The sequence below is a fragment of the Triticum urartu genome, chromosome 3 (genome assembly GCF_003073215.2).
Source record: "Triticum urartu cultivar G1812 chromosome 3, Tu2.1, whole genome shotgun sequence".
Classification (NCBI taxonomy): Eukaryota; Viridiplantae; Streptophyta; class Magnoliopsida; order Poales; family Poaceae; genus Triticum; species Triticum urartu.
In genome coordinates this window covers 38,846,011-38,856,770 of record NC_053024.1, presented here as the reverse complement: position 1 = coordinate 38,856,770, position 10,760 = coordinate 38,846,011, and the positions used below count along the sequence as shown (strand labels likewise).

At 42.3% G+C, this 10,760-nt stretch overlaps 1 protein-coding gene, 1 long non-coding RNA gene and 1 pseudogene across 2 annotated transcripts; 2 read left to right on the top strand and 1 right to left on the bottom strand.

Annotated features, from left to right (window-relative positions):
- Positions 1-266: 266 nt before the first annotated feature.
- On the top strand, positions 267-847 carry LOC125547836. Its single transcript, XR_007300801.1, has 3 exons — positions 267-337; positions 657-734; positions 807-847. It is a non-coding gene; the product is annotated as an uncharacterized LOC125547836 (long non-coding RNA).
- Positions 848-1,352: 505 nt separating this feature from the next.
- On the top strand, positions 1,353-2,889 carry LOC125547835. The gene is made up of 5 exons (XM_048711594.1): positions 1,353-1,457; positions 1,545-1,820; positions 1,945-2,075; positions 2,611-2,646; positions 2,735-2,889. Exons 2-5 carry the CDS (start codon positions 1,737-1,739, stop codon positions 2,841-2,843), a joined length of 360 nt encoding a protein of 119 aa, XP_048567551.1. The 5' UTR covers positions 1,353-1,457; positions 1,545-1,736; the 3' UTR covers positions 2,844-2,889.
- Positions 2,890-7,657: 4,768 nt separating this feature from the next.
- LOC125546591 lies at positions 7,658-10,397 on the bottom strand (annotated as a pseudogene).
- Between the last annotated feature and the right edge of the window lie 363 nt (positions 10,398-10,760).

Genomic DNA, 10,760 nt, shown 5'->3' with positions numbered 1-10,760 from the left:
AAGCTTTCCACCATCTTATGCTATTTATATTTAATAAATATTTTCGTCTATACAATAATCTAACACAATAAATATTTAGGTTTTAGGGTTTTCCCCATTGTATTGTTGTTTAGTGCAATCTGACCCCAATCAACAATTTTCCTGATTTGCCCCTTTTAAACATTGAAATTTGTATTATTGTTTGGTATCCATGCATACATATCATCCATATTTTACTTTTGTGGATTTCTCTATTACTCCGATCAGCTTATCGCATTCTGCTGCAGTGCTACAAATAAGAAAGGACCTGGTAGTAAACTTGAAAGATTTCCCAGACCTTATAAGCCTGATTCAGAAGGTGAGAAAAGCACCTTAAGATTGCTAAACTGTGCACAATCATCACAGTACCAGGCAATTCCTCGCCAAAGTCACCATCAATGTTAATTTTCAACAATCATTTGTAGAATCTGGGTACATACTTAGTGTGTTTTTTTTAGAACCACATACTTAGTTTTATGGTTGCACCTATTATCATGCTAACATATTTGATATGCTAATTAATTAGTTCATTCTAAGTACTTCAGTGTAGTATATGAATATGAGAATATACTCCTTCATACTGCTTTTCAGTGTTCTAAATTCTGCTTATTTCCCTTCTCCAATCTTCTCCATTTTAGACAGCTCAAGGAAGGGAGAGAAACTTAAGGATCAGAAACCTTCCATATGTACTCTCTGTGATCCAGAATGTCAACCAGGTTGGATCACTTTTAATGTTGATTATTGATCATTGTTCATAGTCATTAATTGTTTCACCCCTGTGGCACCAGGACTCATGGATAGATTATTATTAGAGCGGAAGTCTTTATGTTTTGGGCGGCCGGGTTATCCTTATTTTGGTGAGTCATTGCTTGCAGTTTTCCTGACCATCATTATACATGGGGTCATCAATCACTTAACTATGTTGCAAAATTTAGGCGTTGCTACAAAAAAGGAGCTGAGGTCCAATGGTTATCCCCTCCCAATTTGGCAGAATGGTGAGTTCATTCGTGTCCTTTTGATATTTACTCTTTTCTGTTGGAATGTCTGTCATCTGACTGGTATCTCCAGCTCCCCTCCACTACTGAATCTTTATTGCTTTTGCCAGTGGGGATGCGTTTGCTTAACAATTTTGAAGAGAAATTTAGTGAAGATATCTGGAGTAAACTCGAAAGAAACGTTGCTTCAAATATGTCTCAAAGTGTTGTTGCATTGGCTTCGTTCAGTGGTAATTATATTCATTATAAGCTCGTTTACTTTCAATATTCTTTTTCCAATTTCTTCACTAAATTATCAGAGTCATTACTCTTGTAGGAAAAACAAGGTGTTTTGCTTGAACTGGCGTATTCATAGACTGCAATGGGTCCACCACAAGAGTTCTGACCTCGGCAAGTTTGGTTAGAACTTCTGACGATGAAAACAAGGTTGCTGATAACCTTAAGGTTGTTACTCTGCTAATAATTGTTTAATTGCCCCTTCTACTTATTCATGATATCACTGGTTTAGTCTTACCATATCATTAATTGCAGATTGTAGTGTGCCTTCCAGATAATCGTCATACCAGAGGGACATTGCAACATTACAGTCTACACTATAACATTGCCGTAGTCCACATCAAGAATTTCTGCTGTACTCAGACAGCACAAATCGATAACCAGATGCTAATTAAACCTCGGAAGGAGGTAGTAGCTATAGGGCGCATCTACCAATAAGACAAATTAATGGCCACAAGTGGGATCGTGATTGACAAACCAAGTAAGCTTGGTTGCAAAGAGCTTAAGATTTCCACCTGTAAAATCACCAAGGTACGCTGTGTCTTTTCGTGTGGTGGAAATAAATAGTTGCGTCAGAATGAGTAATTAAATCCATCATCACATTTGTATGGCTTACAAATACTGTCTTTTCCTATTCATTACTTTTGTGTGCTAGGCTGGGATTGGAGGGCCTCTTATTGATTTTGATGGAAATTTTATTGGCATGAACTTCTATGGCTTGGAAGAGGCTCCATACATACCAGTGAATATAATTCAAAAAGTCTTGAAGAATTTTGATGCACAAGGGTATGCTCTCTATATTTATGTAATTTTTTGTACATTATGCAGGTGTCTTGCGTGTGCATAATAATATGCAATCTTCAGGAAGTTTAGTAGCCTCGATAGGACATTTGTCGCCATTTTGATCTTCTTATACTGAGCACATTAATTAGAAGCTTGAATAGAACTGTTGTGCATATGAGAAATAACATATGACACTGGTACGATAAAGACCGTCCTGTGGTTGTGGCCGACAGCTGAGCATGCCTGATTGTACGTACATTTGTGATTATGGAAGTATTGTATCGTATCTCTCATTGCATCACTCTAACCTGGAACTATAATGGTAAATATGGGTTGGTTTTGGTTGTTATTTTTCAGGTTACTTTTAATTTGGAACTCATGCTAGTTCTTAAATCCCAACTTGCTTTTGCGGTTGAGCCATTTCGCCTCTTATTGTTCAGACATATGAAGTAGTGAACTGATGTTACGTGGTTTTGATCTTGTCCTCACACGCGTGTGTTTGTTCTTGTACGTAAAACTATTTTTGGCCTGTTTGCAGGACTGTTGCTAGAGACGATGATGATAGCCCAAACAGGTATTGTTTATTTACTACGCGTTCATTAACACTGCTTGCTAGAGATGTATATTATTTTAGCAGCTTATTTATGTGTTACTCTGGACAGATGGCCCGTGCCTAAGCCATTTTGGTGCTATCCCAAATGGCACGAGCTTGAGGAAGGAATAGATGTGGAAGAAGAAATTATATATCAGCGGCAGCGACAACAATTCTAACCTGATGAAGTGCATCTCGATGCATGTGCGCCTATCTTGTCCTCAAGCTGTTGATCCAGTTGAAGCACAAGCTGATCATGTCTAGCAAGTATGAAGTGTTTGTAACTTCCCTAATCTGAACCCTGAAATTCTACTAGCTTAAGAACGTACCATCTTGATGTGATGGACCTGTACTAAGGCTAAAGCAGGGCCGTTAAGAGACGGGTTGGGGAGATTGTCGTATTTTTCGGCTGTAAGTTTGTTTGCAGCTACGGTTGTCATTTTAAGGCACAGTGATGAACAGTTGTCCTAAGAAACATCGGTACAAGTCTGGCCCCAACGACTAGGTTGGTGACCTGCATCTCTTGGCAATCAGATTCTTTGGAGGGCAAGTTGAGTAGCAGCAGAAGGTAGCTCCATTCTGCTGTGCTCAACATGGGTCCAAAAAGGTTTCATCAGCATCGAAGTCCTTTTCTGCTCAGGATGAACAGTAAATCCAAAAGAAATCATAATTTCTGAATTTATCTTGGCAAACTTTGATAAATGTTGTGTGCTTGACAGATTTTAGCAGAAATGATATTCGTGGAGGTCATGGCAAAAAAAAGCAATATGAGCACTCCTAAATGCTTTCTAAAATAGCATTTCTGGAGCATCTGAGTTTTTTCCAAATGTCATTTTCTGACAAATTTTGGCAAAGACACAAAGCGTTTGTCAAAGTTTGCCACAAAGCATTGCAGATTTTTCTTTTACTGTTCATCAAGAGCCATTGAGTTCGCCAAGCACGCCATCTCCAACGGCATGAAAGCCGACCATGTACATGCCTTGAAGATCCACCGATCAGAAGCAGAGCTTCAGCGGTGCTCATGCTAACTCCTTTGTGTTGCATGCAGAGTGAAATCCAGCGCTCGTCACGCCTTAAGCTGCTGATTCTTATTGTTGCTACTGATCTGCTGCTTGAGGTAGAACTCCAGCAGCTCCTCCTCTGTCGACTAAGGGATGTTCGCTTGCAGAATGCAGAGAGATGTCTGCAAACATGTCTGGAAATCTGGATGTATTCATGAACAGTTTTAGGGCAGCGAAGGTCGTCCAACCGCAGGCATCAAATGTCCGCCCCTGCTCCGGCCTCCTCCATTTGACATGCATACCAAGATCAATAACAATTTAAACATACTTCTAATAGTTGTAAGCATATGCAATCACAATAAAAAAGCATCGGATGTTCAATAAGTTTTTACATTCAGGCAATCCCCAAAATTGCCTATCCAGCTGTCCATGCCAAAGACCTTCTTCGCCTCCTAGTCCGGCCATATATAGAAAAGACCTAAATCTTTGGTTGACTCAATCTCCTCCGTATGCCCGAAGCGCTTCAACACTACTACAGATCCGAATAGCACTAACCTCTCATCACTGACCATCCCGTGACCACACGATACGGCAGTAAAGAGCATTAGCACTAACTGGCCACTCCCGAGGCATCAGTGAAAATGTTTATTTGGCTCTGCTAAATGCATATCACAGATGGGTACAAAAATGGTCGATCTGTGATAACGTGCTCCGCTGACCAAAATGAACCAAACGTTTTCACTAACTGTCTTCTATATTTGACTTGTATGTGTAGCCTATTCAAATTAGACCCTTCAGTTTTCCATCTGGTCAGTGTTGGTTTGTTCGCGGCCTATTAAAATTAGTCATACACTGCTGCCCCACAATCAAAACTCTCACTAACCGTCCCTGGTGCCACTCTCTTTTCACCGTTCCCAGCAGCACCTCTCCCCCTTCCTTCACAGTTTCTATCCACCCGCATTCCTTCCTCTTGTAACTCCCCTCTGTTCCGGCGCCGTCGCTCGGAGAGAATCTGATGCCACGGCCGACATCGTGCGTCGCAAAGAAGTGGATCGACAATCTAGTGCCACCGCACCTTTACTCCTTCATGAACACCGTCGTTTTGTCCCATCGGCTGTGGCAACGTGTGGACTCTGTCTGATCCAAAAGTTGCATTCCGCCCAGCCGTCAGACGCCGGGTCTACCATGCATGTGTGCGCGGTCATAGACCCGACATGTGCTTCCTCATTCTTCAGCCGCGGTGGGGCCACGATGGTGAGCTCTATTCCTTTCTATTATTGTTCAAATTTGAGAGCTCTATCCCTTTCTATTAGTGTTCAAATTTGGAGTTTGCTAAGCATCTTGTGGATGAGTCATTGTTATTGCGGTATAAATTTGTACATTATTTTACCATGCATATTAGAATAGAATTTCGTGCATTAACGCTAGATTGAGAACCTTAAGGCCTGACTATGAATGTTTTATTCATATCATCAATGATGAAAAAACTGAAAATGTATGTCCTAGTAATTTTGTCCACATGCTTTTATACATAACTTAAACAACCAAAAGAACTATCAAGCGCTTCTTTATCATGTTGAGGAAGTCTTGCTTAGAAATTTGTAATGATCATCTCTTTGGAAAACTCATTATTGCGGCATTTGAGTATTGGTGATTTAAGTCTTCCCTAAGCCTAAGTCATACGTTCTTCGGAATGTGGCAAAAAATTATAAATACAATTCCTATCCTCGCGTACTTGCTAAAAATAATAATGTTTTGAGCTAAATTCGAAACGGCGTTCAATCAATTCCATTTCATAAGGATCATCCAGGAGACTAAAGAATTTCAATGCTTTGCCCTCCAAAGATGAGCAGTTTTAACATGGTCCCTCTTACCCCCTCTTTTCACATGAGAGGTAAGAGTATAAAATAGATCTTAGCCGTTGATCTCATCAATGAATGGCTTGATTGACTCTTACCTTCTTACCTCACATGTAAAAAAAGGAGGTAAGAGGGACCATGTTAAAATTTGCCTCCAAAGATAGAGGGAACAACTTCTTCATATCTCCATCTTCTCATGAACCTGAAAGCCTAGAGATATCACTTTTTCTTTTTAAAGTTTGAGTAAATGATTGGATGAACGGTTTCATATCCTACATAATGGTTAGTTCTCATATGCTCAAGTAAGCCAATTGGTATTTGATAAACTTTTGAGAAGACGGTTCCATGCTAACCATGGTAGTGGTATAGGAGACCCCTCCTAGCAAGTTAGTGACAACAGGATTTTCCTTCTAGCGCATGGTGGACTGCTCACAACCGACAAACTTTGCTACTACGCAAATTTGTCTGATATGTGGCTCGGCTGCCGAGTCCGTTGTCCATCTCTTTATAGCCTGCAACTTTGCTACTACGCAAATTTGTAGGAATGGCATCCTCCTCGGGCTTCCAAGAGATTCAGCCAGCCCCCACAACCGCTCCAGTTCCGGACAAGTATGCAGATTGGTGGTCGATCGACATGAAGGACGCACCGAAATTAGACAGGAGGCTCGATGTGGTCAGGTTTTACAGTGCCTGACAAATATGGAACAAACAGAATGATAGGATTTTTAGGAATGAATATAGGACAGTGGCAACAATGTACGCTCTATATGATCAGGGAACTTATGAGGGAGAGAGCAATGGCCTTTCACAGAGTTGTTCAAGATGATGGGCGTTGTTCCTCTGTTAGATAGCACATAACCCTAGGCAAGGCCTAGTGTATCTGTAGTCTGATTATGTACAACTTCTCACTCCTCCTAATAGAAATGACAGAGCTCACAACACTTATTTGAAGAAAGAAAACATGGGCATGTGTGGCTATTGTTTACTTTATTTATTTCTAGTGCGATTACAACTCTAGAAGGTATATACAGTTGCGTATGTGTATGTACAGGGGCATGGAGTATGTGAGCTCGAGCTCACATGCACCATTTGCTACAGTAAAATTGAAACTTTTTTGCAACAAACATTGATGTGTGTTTCACATGCGGGCCAATTTTGGTGATGGAATGACATTTGTGGAGGTCTCGACAAAAATGCAAAATCATGCTAAAAAAACTGTTTTGGAAGCACTTTGGAGCATCGATTTTGTTGTTTTGCCATGACCTGCATGAATGCCATTTTATCACGAAAGTTTGCACGCATGCGAAAAACACAACAATGTTTGTTGGCCAAAAACTTCAGTTTTTTTCTTTTTAAAAAAAATATATTTTTAAAATTATACTGTAGCAAGGGTGCATGTGAGCTCGAGCTCACGAGAGCACTTTCGTACATATAGCAGCAATTAGCATCTGAGTAGGTCCGGTGATTCTTATTTTCTTTTTTTGAGTAGGTTCGGTGACTGACTAATCCCTTCTTTATTCTACTAGTACAAGAGTACACATGGACTGGCTAATTATAACAAGCATTATTAGACCATCAATAACAAAGAAGGGGTCTTGTATGAAAGAAGGATTTTGATAGCAGCAAATGTTTGCTGGAGGGCATGGCAAATCAAACGGGTTTTATGGCAATTTATATTGTCTGAGGATTGTAACTTTCTTTAGCATTCTTTTCTTATCATAGGATTTGTCGTGCTTGGTGAAGATTTGCCATCCTCGTGGCAATATGAATTGCCATGAAAAACATTCAATTTGCCGTGCACTAGCCACGTCAGCACAATACTATTTTAGAAAGAGAAAAGAAAAATCCTCATGTAGTAGTGTTTGTCAAGGACAATTTCAAGTTTTTTTTAACATCAATACAGACACAAGCGCTCATCGCCGGAAACGTCTCCTCCCACTGAATGCGCATCACCGGAAATCTTGAAATAAATCCAGGAATAACTGCGAGCATCAAGATTTGAACCCTGATGGGCTGGGGATACCACAGTCCCTCTAACCATCCAACCACAGGTTGATTCACTGACAATTTCAAGTTAGGACTAATAGTTCAGTTAATTCCGTATGGACTGCTCTGGCTTGCTAGGCCAAACCGCTAGGCAATGCCATCATCGGCGTGTCCACGCTGCAGCTTTTGCTCGCCGTTGCCCGCCTTGGCGGCAGCGAGCTCCTTGCCTTTGCCCCAGAGGAACGCGTAGAGCCCCATGACGACAAGGCCCGCCCCGAGAACACCGCCGAGGTAGAGGTCGGTGCCGAGCATGCCGGCGTCAACCGCAGTCGTGGCAATGAGCGACAGGAAGTTGAACATCGGAGGGTACACGGGGCCGCGGCGCGCCACCGCCCACGACACGAGCACGAACGTGACGCCGGTGTTGAAGACCCCGGAGTACACCACCGTGGCCAGGCGTAGGTCCCACCCCATCCTCCACTCCGCCGCCCAGCCCTCGCGGGGTGCTAGGACGGCCGCCGCCGCGGCAGCCGCGGCTGACTGCAGACTGCCCGCCGCGCACGTGAGCGCGGTGGACCAGTATCGGGAAGGGAACACCTTGGCAACCCTAGCCTGCACCACGAACCATAGTGCATAGCTCACGCAGCTCCCACACATGAACAGCGTGCCGATGACCATGTCGCGGCCACCTTGGATCACCGACGCTGGTGCCGGTGCGCTGGCGTGGGCGTGGGCATTGGACGGTCGGAGGTGCGGCAGCGGGAGATGAGGGCCCTTGCATAGGCTGACCACCATGGTGCCGGCGACACCAACAGCCGTGCCGACCAGCTTCATCCTGCCGGGCCAGGTGCCGAGGGAGATGCGCTCGGCCTGGAGCACGACAGCGATGAGGAAGGTGACAACGGGAATGAGGTTGAAGAAGTTGACGGTATAGGCGGCGCTGGTGGCCCGTAGGGCGCAGTAGTACAACCCCGTCACCAGCAAAACTCTGCATCATACACGCATAATTCAAAATTTATTGGATGCAAGACTTTTTTTAAAGGAGGATGACCCCCGGCCTGTGCATCAATTGATGCATGCAGCTATATTATTAAATAAAAACGTAACATAGTCTTAAGGTCCAAAATTGTACTGAATACATATTAAATAACTGAGAATCCAACACAATAGCCTGACGTAATTTCGATGTCTGTTATTTTTGTGCCACTTTCTCACACATGCATGCAAATAAAGAGAGTAGACATGTAAACATAACATATATTACGAAAAAATGGTTTTGAAAACTTCCAAAAACTCTTATTTCACCAACCGTCAAACCGATTAACCACACGTTTTCACTGATGGCTGCTACACTGACGAGATTTCCAAACTTAGTCCGATGTTGACATGTTTCATAATTTTTCATTGCCAATTGCAAAATTATAGCCATTTAGTTGTCAGGTTACACGCATGTACAACCATTTGGCTGCGATGGAGGTGATAGTAACTTAATTAGTTACAACAAAAAGAAAATAACTTGGTTATATATTAGGTTACATAACGCTACTCTCGATCAATTGTAGGACTTCCATGATACTCTCAGTCTCATTTCAGTGCTAGATACATCCGTTTGAGCGATAATTAATATGGGATAAAGGAGTAGTAGTTTTACAGCCTCACCTCATCTTTTACCTATTTAGAGTAACATTTTAATACTCACCCTGGCCTTTCACAGCAATGCTACTATCCCTAATAAATATTTACCTGGCAATCATACATATTTAGCACAGTAATCATACATTGTTATCGTGGTAAAATTTAGATACTGATAAGCACATTACTTCAATATATACTGATAACCACATTACTATAATTTGACAAGTGGAAGGACAACAAAAATCTTCAAAACGTAACATAGACATTTACCATATTAGTAGCGTGGATTAGCCTAGCCTAATGCTGATAAGCTTTCCCTGTTTTTAACATCAAGGATAAAGAAAAAACATCAAGGATCGAGATTATGAACAGAGTTATAATTTCGTACAGATCAGAAATCACATCGCAATAAACTGAGGACATGAACAAATGTAGAAGCATGCAAGCGCATTGCATTACAGGCTGCACTATACTATAGTTGGATGCGAACCCGAAAGTAGCGTTGATGAAGATCCAGCCCAGAACAACCATGCTCACTTTCTTCTATATTTCCCTGCAATCATCAACGACAGTGGCGCAATCATCAACGACAGTAGCTATATTAATGAAAGAAGAACAGATGATGCAAATGCAGAGAATCAAATGGAAAATTGCATGCATGTTAGGGAAATATGCTGTCCTTTCAAAAAAAACAGTACTTAAAAGGAAAAAAAACTCCTTCCAGAATCCAGACGTGGCTGCAGTTGTTGTCATGTGAATGATCAGATCATCGACCGAGCGTGCCTACAGCTGGCGGTTGCGACATGTCTAGCACTGTCATGTGCCCAAATGATCAGATCGATGAGCATACACCTGGCGGCTATAAGTACGGGCATGTGTATACCTATGCATTCATGCTGTCCGTCAGTCAACCTAGCTAAGCAAAACAAATGACATTTCATGCATGCATTCATGAATGATGTACTCTACGTGTTTCGCCGAACACGGATACAATGGTTTAAAACTAACTGAAATTGCGCACCATGGCTCAATACCTCTCAAAGACGACGGCAAGGGGGGCGATGGTGGCAGCAGCGACGAGGTTGCGGTAGACGAGGAGGACCAGGGGTTGCATTCCGCCGTTGAGCGCCGCCTTGGACAACAGCATCGTCACCACGGTCAACACCTGCACCAGTACCATGCCCGCCGGCAGCGCCACCCGCTCTGCCTTCCTCCTCCTCGTCTCCTCCTTGCTGCCCTCTGCCGCTGCCATTCTCAAAGTGAGGGCCCGAGCTTTACTTCTTGGGACACACGAGCAACGCAATGCCAGAGAGTGAGATGATGGGGAGAGAGCTAGCTACTCCCTCCCTTTCAGTTTATAGGGCTCAAATCTAAATCTCATTAGCCAAGGCATTTTTTTGATTGGAGGATTGTATCTCGTACTTACAAAACTGTCCTAATTAAACTCATGTATTAATTTGGATTAATTATAGTGCATGCATGCTTGACCACTAAATGAGTAGGAACATTACATGCATTGGTGTGTTCCTTTTTAATTCTTGCATGCAAATATTTAATGCACATTGAAAACTAAAAATGTGATGGAGATGAGCCCTCTAAATTAGAAAAACAAAAA

Coding starts and splice junctions, on each gene's coding strand:
- LOC125547835 (XM_048711594.1), top strand. CDS start 1,737: ATGGCCACAAGTGGGATCGTGATTGACAAACCAAGTAAGCTTGGTTGC. Junction 1,821..1,944: donor CCACCTGTAAAATCACCAAG/GTACGCTGTGTC, acceptor TTTGTGTGCTAG/GCTGGGATTGGAGGGCCTCT. Junction 2,647..2,734: donor GATGATGATAGCCCAAACAG/GTATTGTTTATT, acceptor TACTCTGGACAG/ATGGCCCGTGCCTAAGCCAT.